The sequence below is a fragment of the Carettochelys insculpta genome, chromosome 4 (genome assembly GCF_033958435.1).
Source record: "Carettochelys insculpta isolate YL-2023 chromosome 4, ASM3395843v1, whole genome shotgun sequence".
Classification (NCBI taxonomy): Eukaryota; Metazoa; Chordata; order Testudines; family Carettochelyidae; genus Carettochelys; species Carettochelys insculpta.
This window is the reverse complement of record NC_134140.1, coordinates 55333763-55351273: the sequence shown is the minus strand read 5'-3', so window position 1 is coordinate 55351273 and position 17511 is coordinate 55333763. Positions and strand designations below refer to the sequence as shown.

Here is a 17511-nt window from a genome sequence, read left to right as displayed (position 1 = left end):
CACAATGGCAGAGCCTTGTGTGGAAATGTTTTAATACTGCTCACCTTATACCTGACCCACATGCAGGAGGATTTAAAATATCACTGCTGTAACCTGGAATGCTACACCAGCACTAGCGTTACTTTTTTCTCACTGCCAGCTGGGAGCCATGGCCTCCCCATATGGAGATAAAGATATGTATTAAATCTTTGGGCACCAAATGCCCATGCCCATCTGCTTAGATAGCCTGGGATCACTCACAAGTTGCTTGGACCGTTTCATTGGGTAAAATGATTTAAGAAACATCTGGCCAAAGGAAAGTAAAACAGGCCTCCAGAAGCTGAGGATAACTGATTTGTGGAGAGAAGTAGCCAGAAAACAGTAAAAATGCTATTTTAATACAAGAATCTATTTACCAAAGTTCAACAAAGCAAAATGTTTATGTGAGTTGTATACCAAAACTTTGCATTAAGTCCTTTTCTTTACCTTTCCCAAAATACCCACCTGGTGCAAAAGAGGAAAAATTAGTAAATCCGGGTATGCTGAACAGATTCATAGGCTGAGGAGGAAAACTGAAAGGACAAAATACTGTGGGAGATGGAGGTGGTGGCATGGTGCTGCCTCTCTCTTTTCTTTGTGGCTTCTCCTGCTGCTGCTCTTGTTGGTACATAAGATCACTTAACATTTGCTTTAATCTAGGAAATACAGGAAACACTACTTTTGAAGATGAAGGCAAGATTTCTAGTTCAAAGTTTCACTTATTTCAAAGAGATGTAAATTTTAAAAGACTAACATCAACTAGCTATTTCCCCACCTTCCCCTCAGTATAGCAATTCTGAATGAACTGTACAATCCATTCAGGAAGCCCAACTATAAAGCAACATGAAAGTCATTTGCCTATTAATTGACAACCAGAGTTACAGAATGGCCAAATTCCCAGATAAGCTGATGTAATGAAACAAAGCATTTATGGTGAAAATTGGTTACAGCTGTATTTATTCATACTTTGAATGTACCAAATTTCACAACTGTTTACCAAGTTAAATTTTGAACTTTAAGGTAAGTAAAGGCAGAACAGCTACCATTTGAAACAAAACAAATTAAAGGCAAGGTATTAAATATGGAATATGTTTCTCACTTGAAATACCATGCTATCAGAAAATGCAGGGAGCAATCGCTGTTGAAGATTATACACTCTCCATCCTCTAGTCACATGAAAATATAGGCACTGGAATTTTGTTGGCTTTGCAATAAGGACAATATTTAAGATTAAGTAAACTAGCTACATTTTAGAACAACAAGAAGTCTTGTGGCACCTTATAAACTAGCATATATTTTGGAGCACAAGCTTTCACGTGCAAAGACCCGCTTCATCAGATGCGTGAGTAGGGGGGTGGTTTCAGAAGGGTATTTAAAGAGTGGGGTCCCAGTAAGAGGGAGGGCCAGAGCTGACAAGGCCTCAGTGGCAGATTTAAGGGTGACAGTCCTGAAACAAAAAAATTTTAAAGATTAAATGGAGAGAGAAATCTCTGAGCTGCAATTTATTTGCAAATTTGACTCCATTAACCATGGATTAAACAGAGACTGGGAGTGGCGCACAGCTTACAAAGGCAGTTTCTCTGCTCTGGGTGCTAATATCTCCCCGTTAGACTCTGACAATGGCTCACATCCCCCTGTCTGATCTGACTTGTTTTTTCCTCTTTTGATTAAGTACTGTTGATACTGGGCCATTTCCACCTTGCTGAATAGACCTTGTCAGCTCTGGCCCTCCCTCTTACTGGGACCCCATGCTTTAAATACCCCTCTGAAACCACCCCCCCACTCATGCATCTGATGAAGCGGGTCTTTGCCCACAAAAGCTTATGCTCCAAAATATCTGCTGGTCTGTAAGGTGCCACAAGACTTCTTGTCATTGCCATTGAAATGTATTACTGTAATTACTTTTGGTTGTTTTTCTACATTTTCAAATTACTGATTTCTAGTTAAGTACAAAATGTACAATACTCACTTTATATTTTGATTTCAAATATTTGCACTGTAAAAATAATGAAGCGTTTTTCAAATCACCTCATACAAATAGTATAGTGCAATATCTTTATTGTGAAAGTGTAACTTACAAATGCGGGGCGAGGGGGAGGTTTTACTACTGTGTTCAAAAACAAATGTAAAACTTAGAACCTGCTCAATCCTACTCCTTGTTCATCAATTGCTCATTCAAACATGTTAGCATTAACTCCCATAAATGCAAACTACCTGCTTCATATTTACAATGCCACCTGAAAGCATAAAGAGGCATTTGTGAGGCACCTTTGGAGCCTTTGTTGCAATGTATTTACGTGCCAGATACTCTAAACACTAACGTCTGACTGAACTCCTTGGGGGACAACTGCAAGCCTCCTTTCCTGTTTGACCTGCATTCTGTCATATTTCATGTTATAGCAGTCTCAGATGGTGACCCAACACATTCATTTTAAGATTGCTTTCACAGCATGTACCAATGTGAAATTTCCTAAAGCAGCTAGAGCTCTCAATCAAGATGTAAGAATCTGAAATGCTATCCAAAATCTGATAGGGACAAGATGCAGCCCATGCTGTCAGATGTCTTAAAAGAGCAACACTCCAATGTGGAAACTACAGAGCCTGAACCACCAAAAAAAAATCAACCTTCTGCTAGTAGCATCTGACTCAGTCACGTTCATGACACTTCAAAGATTACAAATTATCCACTAGTGAGCCAGTCACCACACTAAAATAAACCCACTGCAATGAAGAAAGTGGCTACAGAAATGATTTAGGTTGCTCTGCTGAAAGCAGAAATATTTGGCCAGGAACAACTGAATACTTTTGTTCACAACAGGCTCATGATACCAAAGGAAGGAAGTACAGTATAAATGCTTCTTACAGGAATGGGAGGGTTTCTTCATTCACTGTATGAACTCCACCTCTCAACCTGATGGTAACTAATTCAATGGAAGTATTAATCTGCAAAACTACTTGCATATACACTGGGGATTAGATTAGCATAGCTGTGGCAACTCAGGGGTGTGAATTTTTTGGTAGCCCTGAGCACTATAGTTATATTAATCTAATTTTCCTACAGATGTCAGTTTGGATTAGTTTAAAATATTTATCCATGAAGTAAGCCTTGTTATTTCTGATTCATCTGAATACAGGTATTAGCAAAAGTCTTTCATAAATACAGGATAAATAAGATACCTTTGAACATTATTCTGTTGCCAGGTCAACTGAGTATAGCACTGGTTTAACTGGTGCATTATAAGGTGCACTTGTGGAGATGCAACATTACTGGGCATCACACTATATGGTCCAGTAAGCAGAGTCTGCAGTAAACAAGAGAGGGTCTGTAGGGGGAAAAAAAATGCTGGTCACCAAAAGTAAATTGTTTATTCAAAGCTGAATTATTCCTGAAAGATTTAAAGGAACATTACCACTACCATATATGCCATACACAGAGTAATAAAATACTGGAATTAAGGGTATTTGATACTCTACCTGCTGATCCTGCATCAAGGTCTGACAAATACTGACACTAAATTCAAGCTGCTTCTTTAACTGATTAAATTGCTCTTGCCATTGTTCCTTCTCTTCCACGTAAGAGAGTTCAGACATCCACTTAAGGTTTTCTTGCCGCCGCATGCCAATGTTCTGTTGTTGCAGTGTCTTAGCCAAAGGACGGTAATTCCCATCTGCTGAAAGAGGACGACGATTCTTCCATCTAGACAAAAGGAAGCGTCATTTTGACTTTCAAAATATGTGACCTTGCAAATTTCAACTGTATTCTCTCACAAAGTGATAGCTTCAAGTCTAAATGAATACCACAAAATAACGCAACTAACCTCTCTTTGTTTTCCTTAACACAGTATGTACTTTGATCATTGCTTTGGGGATACGTTGAAAAATTGTCATTAGAACTGGACTCTTGTTCCTCCTCCTCCTCCTCCTCCACCTGAACAAGTCCATCAGAGAGATAACCCTCTTCATCACCATCTTCTTCATCTAATATACACTCGGTAGAACCTCCCCACGTTGCTGCTGTTCTAGTGAACATCAGACATCAAAAGACAGAGTCAATCTCCCATTAACCGAGGATAACTAAAATAAGACTACTAAACAGTAAATTTACAAAAGTTTATATGCCAGTTATATCCAGAAGTTGCATAAAATGAATTTCACAAACCTCATGCCAGTGCACAGTCAACTAATTTGAGAAGAACTACCTACTTTTGAACTTTGTACTTAATATTGTTAATATAGCAATCCATCCCCAACTGCGAAGTTCTTCAAATACAAAAATTGAGGACACACAAGTTTTCTTCTGTATACCCATTCTACAAATGCAAGGCAAATGCCTCGAGTATAAGGGAGCTACCACAATCCAAACACTCAAACTTCATGCATTTGCATGGTTAGCCACTTGCATATTATCTCACAGACTCTCTTGGGAACAGATGACCAGCATTTTAGGCATTTGATAGCATTTTTCAGAAAGCCCTTTCCTTGTCTGAGTTTTTCTCCAGTAACAGGGGGAAAAAAAAACCACAACATTTTGGAAAATGTAACAACAAATCCCAAGCAAAATGGCATGAAGCTGAGAGGCAAATGGATACCTCAGACAACTTTTGGTGAAGTTTTGAAAGTGACTAAATATAAGTTTCCACTATGCTTTTAAAACAAAGAAAATATTTATCTACTTTTTCTCTTTAGAACTGATGTGGAATTTTGTTTCAAGTATGCAGAACGAAAACAGTTTACTTTTAAAAAAAAATTGAGTACACCCGTGACATTGTTCACAAAGGATGTTTAAAATATAGTAGATGATTTCAGCCTTCAATGGGAGGAGCATGTAAAAGCAGGAGGGCTGTAACTCAAGCTTACTTTTCCATCCGACTTTGTTGTGGTGTACATTGCATCTCTGATCCTTCACTTTTAACAGATGCAACAACAGTGGAAGTGGTTTCTGCCAGATCTCTTCTCCTCTGATGTTCAGCCATTAAAGCTTCAAGCTGTTTTCTTCTCTGTCGTAACTCTTCCCTTAGAATTTCATGCCTACGCATCTCAGACCATAACTATTGGGAATAAAACAATTTGATCCTTCCATTTCATTTTACAAATTTAATCATATTACAAACCATTAAAGTAACAAATTAGGCAAAGCTAAGACTTTTCAAAATTAATCTGATATGACTATTTAGGAGAACAAACAAAATTAAGAAAACTTCCTAAATTACAACTGACACATGTATGATTCAACTTTCAGTACAGGTTGAACCTCTCTAGTCTGGCACAATTGGGACCTGACAGATGCCAGATGAGAGAATTTGCCAGACTACGGGAGGGCAATATTGCCTAGCAGCATTAATCAACAATTCCACTGCTTACTGGGCTCTTAAGAGGACAACTGAGGTAAAATGCTAGGTAAATCACAACACAGAACATTGAGAGCCAGGACTCGTGGCTATAAACAAACTTTATGGGATGGTGGGAAAGTTGGCCACACCCATGACAAGTGGTCACCCAGCTAACTAAAACCATGCCAGATTACGGATGTTGCCAGATGAGCATGTTCTGGATTAGAGAGGGTCAACCTGCATTTATGTTGTTTTAAGAACAGAATTTTAAGATGTGTCAACAAAACTGAGGCTGAAAAAATAACAGTTCTCTGAGAATATTCAGAAGTGATCAGGATTGGGGCCATATTGTGCAAAGGGTCACAAAGTATTCAGAAAAATAATCTCTGACCTCAACATCTTGAAGGCTAAAATGATAAGTGGGGTGGGGAGGAAGAAACCAATCAATATTTAATATGCATATACACACATTCTTTACAGAGTATTATCTCCATTTATCATTCCAACTATCATTAACTGGATGACTTCTTACTGATATCAAGGCAGAATCAGGTCTTAAGGAGGAATTTGAAAGAAAAAGTGGTGACAGTTGTATCAATTAATTCATTACCACAGGCTGCATGAATGAAGGAACAGATGTTCCTGCAAGAACTAGTGACCCTAGCCACTTTCCTGGCTACATGAAGACCACCCCCCATTCCCTTCAGTTTTTCCACAGAGCGGGTCCAAAATACAAATGGCGATCCAGATGGAAAGGAGGGTGCATTCTGGAACACATCACCAATGAACAGAGGACCAAGTGGCAGACCTGCCAATGTGCAATAAAGGAATGTGTCAGTCCCAACATATTAGAAAGAAAGTGGATGAATACCTACTATTGAACCAACTTGTGGGTCAGAGAGAAGCTCTCTGTGAAGCTCATCTTTCTCTCCAACAAAAGTTGGTCTAATAAAAGTGATTATCTCATTCAACTTCTCCCTTCACTATGCAAACATTGCTTAGAAATGCTACTGATGTTGCCTAGGCCTTCACTGAATGAGCTTACAGCCTCTGAGGCAGCACAATCTGAGCTTTTTTGTACGCTGTCAGAATACAAGAAACTATCCACAAGGAAATCATTTCTGAAGAGACCGCCTGCCTCCTCCTTTCCTCTGCATAGAAAACAGATTAGATGAAAAATGTAAAGGTTTAGTCCTGTTCACGTAAAAAGCTAAACAACTGACTGACATCCAATATGTGAAGATGCTGCTCATCTGGGGCTGAATGCAGTTTAGGGAAAACACACTGGTAGATATATTACTTGGTTTGAAAAAAATGTAAAAACTATCCTAGATAAAGAACTTAGAATGCAGCTACAAAATTACTTTGTCTTTAGAAAACTGTATACAAGGAGGCTCTGCCATTCAAACCTACAACTCCAGATGGTTTTGCCACAAGGAAAGCAGTTTTCTAACGCTGACGGGAGAAAGCATTTGTCCAAGACTTGAATGGTGGTCTCATAAGATCCACTACAACAATATCAAGGTCCCACAAAGAAACTAGTTCTTTGCTCAGTGGATGAAGACAAGTGACTCCTTTCAAGAACATCACTGGCAGGCAAATTAAACACATGCTGATCTCCCATGGATAGGTGGAAAATACTGAAACCACCAAGTGAACTCTGAACAAATGAAGTACAAGCCAGAAAACTGAGGGTGTGAGCAGGTGCTCCAAGATGTGCTGAATACAAGTCATTTTCAAATGGCCTACCCAGGCTAACAACCTGAGGAAGTTGGAGAACTAACGTTGTCTTGATTATGGTGGAGCAACAAGAATGAGGTTGGTCTGATCCAACTCCAGCTTGAGAATGACCTACTGGAATTGGAAGAAAAGCATGCAGGAGTCCAAAATATCATAGCTTAGGTGAAAAACATTGGTCATGGAGCCTAGACTGAGACTCTCTCAAGAGCAAAACTGGTGATTGACAAGATGCCCCAAACCACAGAGATGGTTTACTGGAAAGTGGACTTCAAAAACCACTCATGATTTAGGAAGAAATTTCTGCTGAGGTGATCTATCATGTGATTCTGGAACCCAAGTAAACAATCAACCACAGAGTAATGTTTTCTTTAATGCAAAACTGGCAGAGCCTAATCACCCCCTCACGTAACATGCTGAAGCATGTACTCTTTCTGTTCACACAATACTTCAGTGTTATGGTTGGTAACAATGTGCACTGCCGAGTCCCTGCTGTGTTCTCAGATGGCCTACTGGCAATGTAGATAGCACAAAGCCCCAGGACACTGATACACAGAAGATTCATATTCTGACCACAGGCCCGGAACCTTCAGCACCCTGAAATGCACTCCCCAGCCTACTAAGTGGCAGGCTGGCAAGTGGAGACTTAGCAAAGGAAACACCCTGGTGCACATTGCCATGAACCACTTAGCCATCATCAAGACTCCAGGATCAGCAGAAGAAGTTGGGCTGATCTCCCCAGAAGTTCAGATGACAGACCAAATTCAGCCAAATCTGAAAAGGAAGAAAGCGCAAACTGGCACTGGATTACTTATTTGAATGCAATCATGCAGCCTACCAACCTCAGGCATACACAAGCTGTCATTGAGGACTGAGTTCCCTGCGGTTCCAGAGAGAGATGGAAAAACTGCATAGTCAGTATGTACACTTTTAAACTTGTAGAGCCTAGTAGTAGGACCCCCAATAACTAGATTCTTTAAATTAAAACCAATGTTCACTTCCTGCTGCGCAGGATAATATTTAGATGATCACACTAAGTGTAGAATCAACTTAACATGAGAGGACTTCTTCTCTGGACCTGCTCCTCGGAAAACAGATACAAGACGACAGGGTACTTTAAGAAAAGAACTCCTACCAGCACAATCATGCCATTTAACAACATGGCCAGGTAGTGGAAGACAAAATAAGAGTATGATATGTTGATAAGGCTGGTCTACCATGAGAAACCAGAGAACTCTTTTGTGGTTCCAACTTAACATGGGAGGACAGATGCTATGACGACCAGATGGAATCTCACATATATGATGTATTTGTTGAGGTTACAGGGGGCATGACTTGTCCCCTGAGGGAACAGAATCCCTGCCCCAGACATGGCAAAGGAACTTCCTCTACAGCCCCAAACCCAATTAAGACTAAAAGTATTTCAGGAGCGGCATCTTGTGAGAGGGTTCCTTGAAGAGATATGGAAGGGAACTATATGGCACAACCTGTGAGATCTAGCTGTCCATGGCAGCTGAGTCCCCAAAAATTAAAAATTTAGCCAGCCTGTCCTTGAACAGGAAGAACAAAGATGGGGGCAGGGAGAGGGAGAGAGAGATCACCACTGAACTGCTGGTTGGGACATACAAACCAAAATGGGTGCTTGCTGGATACCAAGAGAGAACAAGCCAGCTGGCTAAGTCCAGGACCTAAGGGTTTTCACTTCTAGGTTTTGTGCCCCCTTTCCTAGTGCAAGAAGCACAGCTGACTGCTACAGTGGCATTTTACTGGCAACTGGAGCATACCTGCCCAATGGAAGCAAAGTAGCTTGGGAACCCCTAAAGTAATAAATGCAGGTTAAGTGGTCTGCTACAAATATGGAAAAAATTCTAATGCCATGAGATGCTTGTTTTAGTGAAAACTGATGCCACATTTCTGCCCAAAGCATTTACCATGTCCAGAGTTGATTATTGAAGTCTTTGCTATCTTGTTACCTTCAGCAAAAAATGCCTGAAACTGTTCCCTGGAGGATTGTTTCAACTTGTTCATGGACTTAAACATTTCAATCCAATTAAAGTCATTTTTAGGGAGTACTGCTGCTGGTTCACAATGTGTATCTTCTAGGAAGAGGAGGTATACTTATTCCTTCACATGAAGTCCATCCCCTCCGGCACTTTTCGTCTTTAGTATGGATGTAGATTTTCACGGTCATTTACTTGAGTTACCACAACAAATTAGGAGCTTGGTGGGAGCAGACACCTTCCAAAGGGGCCAGGGGACTGAAGTATAACTCCTCTGCACACTTTGCCATGGGAGGACATGAAGTGGGAGCATTCCAGACACAGTCTCTTTTTGTAGGCCCTAAGGCAGACTCATTTAATTGGGATGGCGGTTCTCTCTAGAGCTGAAGACTGACAACTATCCCGCAGCTTACATGTATTCTGCAAAAATTCAGCCTAGATGCCTAATGCAGCAGCCATACCTCTAAGAAAGTCTACTATGCCTTGAAGTCTTCAGACAAAGGACAGCAAGAGCTTCAAATGGGTCCTTTTTTGACCTGAAGCTGGGGTAACCCTGAAGGCCCAGAGAGAAGGGCTCCAAATCATCTGTAGCTGAGATGGTTCAGGAACGGGCGCCTCCCATGAGATCAGTGACCTAGCTTTGGCACAGGCTGAACATCGGGACCTCCAAGACCAAGAGGTGTGCAATGATTCCAAAGGGGCCACTGGAAAAATGGATAGGGCACTCATGGGTAGAGGGACACCAGCACCCTTTAGATTGCAGAAGTGATCCCCACCTCAGTACCAGTGGTGAACCAAGGATAGTCTCTGGTGCCTAGAAGGCAATGATGAACAGAAGGCTGACCTGACCTGGGTCTTGAGGAGTTGCAGAGATTCTCTTGTGACAATAAAGCCAGCCACAACAGAGCAAACCACCAGTCTCATCTGAGACAGACAGTATCAATGCCAAATAGGAATAGGGAATCTGCTCCTAGCAAGACACTCCCCCAACCCAGTAGCAGAAGAAGTGCAAGCACCAAGGCCAAGGATTAAAACTAAATGCACCATCAACATTATGGGGGCCTTTGTCATCAGGCACAGCACTGATCTCAGTTCCACAGTTTCCAATGCAGGCAGTTTGATATGTGGTACTGATGAATTCAGGAACTCTATGGTCCAGCAAAAATGTGCCTGGGCACAATGGAGGATGAAACATAGAAACTACAACATATTCAAACTCCAAATAGGAGAATCATGGATTGAGAGGTACAGCAGGTCTGATGCTACTTGATAAGTCTGCAGTGTGGAAACAGCACTGGAGCAAACATCAGCACTACCAAACTCTGATACATATAGCGTAGCATAACATACACTATGAAGACTCATTTCAAAAAGGCCAAGAGACTTGCTTGAGCACAGAGACCCTCAACTGCCAGCAACTACCTTTGGAACTAGCTTCATATTTGGACTCTAGAGTGGGAAAATTCCTCATCTTCTAAGAGCAATGTTAGTCAGCACTCCTCCTGTTACACACAGTGGAAGAGGTGTGTCTCATCTCTCCTTGGTACCATGCAAAGATCAGGAAGAGCCCATATCAACTCTGTCTCTTACACTGGGGCATCCAGAGTGTCCAGTACTGCTGATGTCCATCTATTTTCACACTGGAGGCAGATCTGGAGGCATCAGACCTGCTTAGATGAGTTGCTGCAGAAGTCCAGTTTCTGCTGAACTCTCGCAATCCCTCCAGTTACAATAGCAAAGTTCATATCCCTTTTACAGCTAAATTGTGCAATATTTGCTTTATCTCCTTTTCTGGAAAATACCTCTCCACTGCCTAAGGTTCACATTTTTCTAAAGGCATGTACTTACAGAAATCATACATCTCACCATGTACATAAACAAATTAAAAGTCTTTCATATAAAAGGTATCAAAGGCATTTTCCCCCTTTAAGAAATAAAAGTAAAAGTAAAATAAAGCAAGTACCTCATTGTCCACAGTTACTGATACTTCAGGTTCAAGAACAGGCTTGCCTGCTGCACTACTTTCAACAGCTGGTGTTGAAGTAGTAGGTGAGGCTTGTCTATTTGCTGGGCAATTCCCCAAGCTTGCTGACAACTGAAAGAAAATGAATATTTTAAAATTAAATAAAATAGATATACAACACTCCAGTAAAACAACGTTATAAATTATTCCTTTCTGTAATTTTTCCTTATTTCTTACTGCTACTGGATATGCCATCCAATTACTCATCCCCAACTCAATTTTAGACTTTCTGAGGTATCACCTCCAAAGTCAACAAATGCTGTGAAGACTTATCTCAGAAACAACATACTGTAGGACACTGGCCATTTTAGTTCTTTTAATAATTTTAGGATTTTCAACTGCCTGAGTGCAATATATTTTTGAAGGGAAAGAATTATTAACTTCCACACCATTAAGAGCTAACATTTTAAAAGAAGCAGTGTTACCTTCAAATCAAGGATTTATTCCAGATTTAGGAAAAGACTACAGTGAAAAATCCAAGTGACAAAAATAAACAAACTTCAAAGTCTGGAAAAGTATGCTCATCAGAACATCTGTTTTAATCCAAACAAATATAAAGTCACCCTCACAAGATACCACATTACTCTGGAATGCAAGGGTTCTGAAAAGGATTTGAAGGTCATGGTAAATAAGCTAATGATCATGAGTCTCCAGTGAGATTATGTTGCTCAACAGGCAAATAAATGCAGTCCTCAGATCTACAAGCACAGAATCACCACATAGGAGTAGGGAAACACTCTGATATGCAGTACTGAGACTATTTCTAAACTATGTCTAGTTCTGGTGTCACCATTTCTAAATGAATACATAAGCAGGGAAGAGATTCTGGAAGTTTGTATCATAAATCTAGCAGGAAAAAAAAAAAAAAAAAAGATATACAGTAAACCTGTGCTGTCCAAGACACTCCCCATTTGCCAAATGTGAATGCAGGTTGGCAGGCTCGTGCAGCGGCTCGGGCAGCAGCATGGCAGCTCTTCGGGCACCATGCCACCAAACAGCCCAGCCCTGTGGACCCGCCCCAATGCAGAGCCCCCGAGCCATCCCTTGGGTGCCCAAGCTCCCTCCCAAGCTGCTGCACCTGCTAGGGGCTGGGCGGCTCTGGCCAGTCACTGGGGACAGGGTGTCTGGCTGGGGAGTGGAATGCGGCGATTGGGTGTCTTCCTTTTGGACACCAGTGCAGCAAACTCTCTTCTAACCAGTACTCTCAGATAACCAGCACTGCCACCAGGAGGGGCTGTGCTGGTGGAGGTGGTGCTCCAGGGGCAAGCTGCCAAGGGCGTCAGGGAGGGGAGCATTGCTATAACATGAATCCCCTAAAGCAGGGTCCTGGGAGGGCTGAGATGTGCTAGGCTGAGGTGGCATGGAAGCCCCCCAACCCTTCTTTGCACTGGATCAAGTAGGGTCGAAAGCAAAGCCCCCCCACTGTGGCCAGAAGCTCCAGTGTGGTGAGCGCGGTTGTCACAGGGGCCTGGTGGGGGGTGGGAGGGCAACAGCATGTGGCAATTAGTTCAGTTGGTGTTGGACACCACTGCTCTAAGGGATCTTCTCAGTTATCCATAACATTTGAATATCTGTCTACCTCCCAGTCCTGAGGCTGCCGGAGATGGAAGAGTTTACTGTAACGAGACTCAATGGCTGGAAGCTGAAACTAGACAAAAGCATCAAGGGGGAAATATTTAACAGTAAGGGTAATTACCCATTGGAACATCTGTCAATGTGATGATTTCTCCATCTCAGAGGTTTTTTTGTTTTGTTTTGTTTGTTTTCTTTGAAGACTGGATATCTTTCTACAAATATAGGCTCTAGCTAATACAGAAATTACAAGCATAATCCAAAACCTGTCTGGTGAAGTTCTATGGCAAGTAGGCATGTAAAAAATGTAAGTGGATAATGTACAAAATTGATGTTTACCAGTTTCCGTTAACTATTAAACGCCCTCTGGAGTGCTGGCTTCAAAGGCTGATGCATGGGACCAGCACAAGGGACCCCTGGTACTGCAGCTCCTCCAGCATCTTTAGTTTCACAGTCACATGGTCAAGCATTTAATATAATTTTTAATTGTTTATACAGTTAGTTTTTGCATGTTATTTACATCCCAGATTGCAGCTATTATTACAAAGAAGAGATCATGCTAGATTACAGGTGATACCTTCTAACCTTAATCTATAAATCTATGAGTCTCACCATAGTCTTGCTGAACATGCTTCCATATTATTAGAGTACAATAAATGCCCAAAATATGTGGCTTCAACTTGCGCATAACTCGCTTTAACACAAGTTAAGCGCAACTTGAAGCTGCTTTGCAGAGCCCTTTCTCCCTGCCTTCTGACAACCGTGCAGCTAGGGGAAGGCAGGAAGAAGCAGACAGGAAAGTAACCAGCCCTAGTGGGCTATTCGGTTTCCCAGGTCCTTCCCACCCCAACTTGTATAAAAATTTGAGTTACGTGGGGGTTGCAGGAACTGGGGGTTTTACTGTACAAATTCTACTACGAAACTGTCTCTGTGAAACATTGGGTGTCTGGTTGGCTGATATTCTTGGTGTGTGTTTATATTACAATAATACACTTTGGTTGATCTGCGTCAGCAGACCTGGGCTCACAGAGCTCAGATCAGTTGGCTTCTGTTAATACTGCAGTGTAAATGTTCACATCAGACTAAAGCCTGAACTCTGAGACCCTGCGAGGGGAAAGGGTCTCAGACCAAGCTCCAGCCCATGCCAACTGACATGGGCCAGTCGTGCATGTTTCATTTCAATGCATAACATACCCTTGGTGTCTGTGAAGAAGTATACTATACCTACCTGAAGGTCAGGACAAGCCTTCTGTAATGCTTGGATTTTTTCTTGAATCTCAATCAGTTTCCGTCTTTCTTCCTGAAGTTGCTTAAGTTCCCGCTGCTGCTGCTGAAGTTTAGCTTCATAGAACTTTTCTCTGTAATAAGAGATATTAGCTGCGTATTACTCAATGAGAGATGTGATGGCACTGTGATCTTCTAAGATAATTAAAACAGGCAGTCCACCTTGCTTTTTCATTCAGTCTTGCCTCTTTCTTCAATTTGCTGGCATTAGCTCTCATGTTATTTGGTTGCTGCTTTGCTTCTTCTACGTCAGCCAAAAAGTCACCCACGTGAGATGTATCAGCAGTAGCTACTTCAGGCTCCGTCTCATCATCCTGTAACAGCAGCAATGCAGTCAGCAATACTTTTCAATTAGTACAATGAAATTTATAATAAATTATATTTTGTCATATCTGAAAAGCTTTATCTTTGTATGTATTAAAATCTCATTTTGTGCGTATAATATATGTACACAAACACACACATATGCAGAGCAGTCCTATATATTTACTCTCCATCTATAAAATATAAAACACCACCAAGTCATGCTCCAGCCATGTGCATGTGCTATAAAGCTGGAGCAAGTGTTTACAGATGGAGAGTAATTTACTGGAGTACTGTAAACAAAAATATGACAGTTATTGAGGGACAAGGAACAGGCAATTGCCTATTTAACACTCTTTCTACTGAACTCGTGGCAGAACTCCCATAAATGTAACTGGAACTTAAGCTGTGCCTGTAAAACAAATTTTAAAACCTTTTAAAACAAAAAGTAACCTTTATGTGGCTTAAAAGCCCTTATCTCTTCCCTGGACCCCTGCCCACACCAAAATTTTATGTAAATTTAATTTCTTAATTAATCTAAAAAGGTCACAAAGCTGAAACAGCCATTCCTGTAGCTATCCTAAATGAACATTCTGAATGAAGAACCATTTAAAGCAAAGAGATTATAGAAGACAAAACAGAGAGATCTGTGTATTCACAATGCCTTTGATTATACAAATAAATGTACTCAGCTTTAACAAAATTACTGTTCAAAAGTGTAGAACGATTCAAATTTACAGTTTACAACTATCTGCCATAATTGTGCACATGATGAATCCACAACTAGAGTACAAGAACACCATCAGAAAAAACTTTAAATCATGAAGTAGTTGTCCAGTAGCTCTTCTCTGGTTATGACAATTCTATTTACAGAAGAAACCGAACACACACAATTCTCTGATTGTAAGAATTACAAATTTTTAATACCTATAGGGTTTTTATCTTTAAATCTACTTTCTGTGCAAAGACAAGATGTACAATTTTTAAATTGCCTTTTGCAGGATATTATGGTGATAATATTTGTTCAGCTCAGTCAGGAGGAGAAAATTTTGGGGGAGACAGTCAAATTGGTGAAAGAAAGGGAAAAATCAGTTCTTATTTGGCCCACAAATTAGAGTCTGAAAACAAACCTTTATGAAAATACAGACCAATTCACTTCTACACTCCAGTAGAAACAGAAGCTATTAAAAAAATCTGTAAAAATCTGTTTCATCTCTTTTAAAAATCTGAAGCTATTGAAAAGCAAAAGTTGCAGAGCTCAGAGCCTGAACGTGAAACAGATTTCACTAATGTTTATTGTCCGAGATGGGAAGAAAATTCTAAGAATAATAGAGCATGAGAACAGAAAAAATTGTAAAGTTGTTAGAATTTAGTCAGTGATCTACGGTGTTTCATAAGAAAGCTTTTAAATATTAAATTTTAAGTTCAAAGTCCTGTAGAAAGTATTTTAGATCTGTGTTTCAAATAGACCACCTCCATATTAGACAAATCAAATTGTTTCCCTTTTTCAAGCTTTACACTGAGCACTACGATTCTATTATTCTGCTCTGAATTTTTTCTGTTACACAAATATGAACTATGTGTATAATGGAAAAAATTCAGAGCAGAATAATAGAATCATAGTTCACAGACTCTACAGTTAGTAGCTTTTTTTTTTTTTTTAATTTATGTTCATGGGCATGTAATAAGACTATTTGTAAAAAGTACCTGTACCATAGCTACAAGATTTTGTAACTGTTTCAGTTTTTGTTTTGCAGCTATAAGTCTGTTGATCTTCTGTTCAAATTCAACGTCTCCACCATCAGCATCAGCTACACTGCTTCTACAGCTAGATAAAGAAACTTCACTGGCTCTGTCATCTTCCACTTCATCATCACCTTGTGATATATCAACACTTTTGTCATTGTCCCTATTATGGCAATCTGAAGTAAAAAAACAAACAAAAACAGTCAGCTTTGTTTAAAAACAAAGAAAAAATACTGAATGTTCTTATGAGTAGTGAGTTTCAGATCTGAACTTACACTGCTCAAAGGAATCCAATCTAGCATTTAAGCACTTACAAAACAATTTCTAAACACACGTGACACTCCAAACCATGTAATCAGGTAGAAAGCTTAAGAACTTAACATGCTCCCAAACACATTTGTCAGTTTTAGCTCTATATACAGTAATACTTGAGTATCTTTTAAAGCATACCTAATGTTGAAGGCGTATTTAAAGTCCTTAAGTTAGCAGCAGTTCGGTTATTTATTTCACAGTCTGTATTAAGGTGTCTTCCATCTCTGTTAGTAGTTCCACATTGTATGTTGGAATTGCTATTTATTTCACCCCAGCAACTTATTCCCTGAGGGTTTCTAGAAGAAAATATTCATCATGTTAAAAAAAATATCAGTTCTCAAACCATTAAAATGTTAAAAATTGGGGAAGATTTATAAAGAGACAAGCACATGGATTTGTTTTAACTCCAGTTTTTTCAGATTGGATTGCTGAACACTACAATTGCCAAGATAAAATATCATTCAAAACAGCAGAGGGCAACAAAAATGATTAAGGGACTGGAGCAGAAGACGTATGGGATAGGCTGAGGGATTTGGGCTTGTTTAGTTTACAAAAGAGAAGACTTCGGGGTGATTTAATAGCAGCCTTCAACTTCCTGAAGGGGAGCTCTAAAAAGCACTGTTCTCAGTGGTGTTAGATGGCAGAACAAGAAGTAATGTCTGAAGTCGAAGACGGAGAGTTGTAGGTTAGATATTAGGGAAAAATCTACTTCACCAGGAGGATGGAGAAGCATTGGAATGTGTTTTCTAGAGAGGTGGTGGATTCTCCATCCCTTGAGGTTTAAGTCCCGGCTGGGATGATTTAGTGGGGGTTGATCCTGCTTGAAGCAGGGGGCTGGACTAGATAACCTCCTGAGGTCCGTTACAGCCCTATGTTTCTATGATTCTAATCATATACAAAGCTTAACATCCCATTACCCTTTAGTGAGCCAACTAAAATTCCCCAATCCACCTCTGCGCTACTCCTTATATCTGTCACAGACAAGGATATGGTCTATGGCATTGGTGTCCCCTTTTTGAATAATATTTTCTACAGAGGTTCTTCCAGTCAAGGCAAAGGTGATGGTCTGAACAAATAAAATGTTACGTGACTTGGGACCAGATTCCTTGGAAGACTGTTCACGCACCCAAATACATATGGAACCCCCTCAATATGAACAGAAGCAGTTACAGAGAGGGCAAATCCA

General features: G+C 40.4%; 1 protein-coding gene across 12 annotated transcripts in view; it reads right to left on the bottom strand.

Moving 5' to 3' along the window:
• PCM1 (pericentriolar material 1) overlaps positions 1–17511 on the bottom strand; it is an 81621-nt gene that overhangs the window by 31890 nt on the left and 32220 nt on the right. For 11 of the 12 annotated variants that reach the window (XM_074992872.1, XM_074992871.1, XM_074992868.1 and 8 more), the window contains 10 exons: positions 16464–16621; positions 15975–16189; positions 14127–14278; positions 13909–14038; positions 11049–11180; positions 4876–5066; positions 3837–4037; positions 3493–3715; positions 3196–3341; positions 484–674 (listed from right to left, as the gene is read on the bottom strand). In XM_074992872.1, coding sequence (XP_074848973.1) covers positions 484–674; positions 3196–3341; positions 3493–3715; positions 3837–4037; positions 4876–5066; positions 11049–11180; positions 13909–14038; positions 14127–14278; positions 15975–16189; positions 16464–16621 — 1739 coding nt within the window. The remainder of the gene's footprint in view (positions 1–483; positions 675–3195; positions 3342–3492; positions 3716–3836; positions 4038–4875; positions 5067–11048; positions 11181–13908; positions 14039–14126; positions 14279–15974; positions 16190–16463; positions 16622–17511) is intronic. The other variant, XM_074992870.1, reaches the window with a different exon arrangement.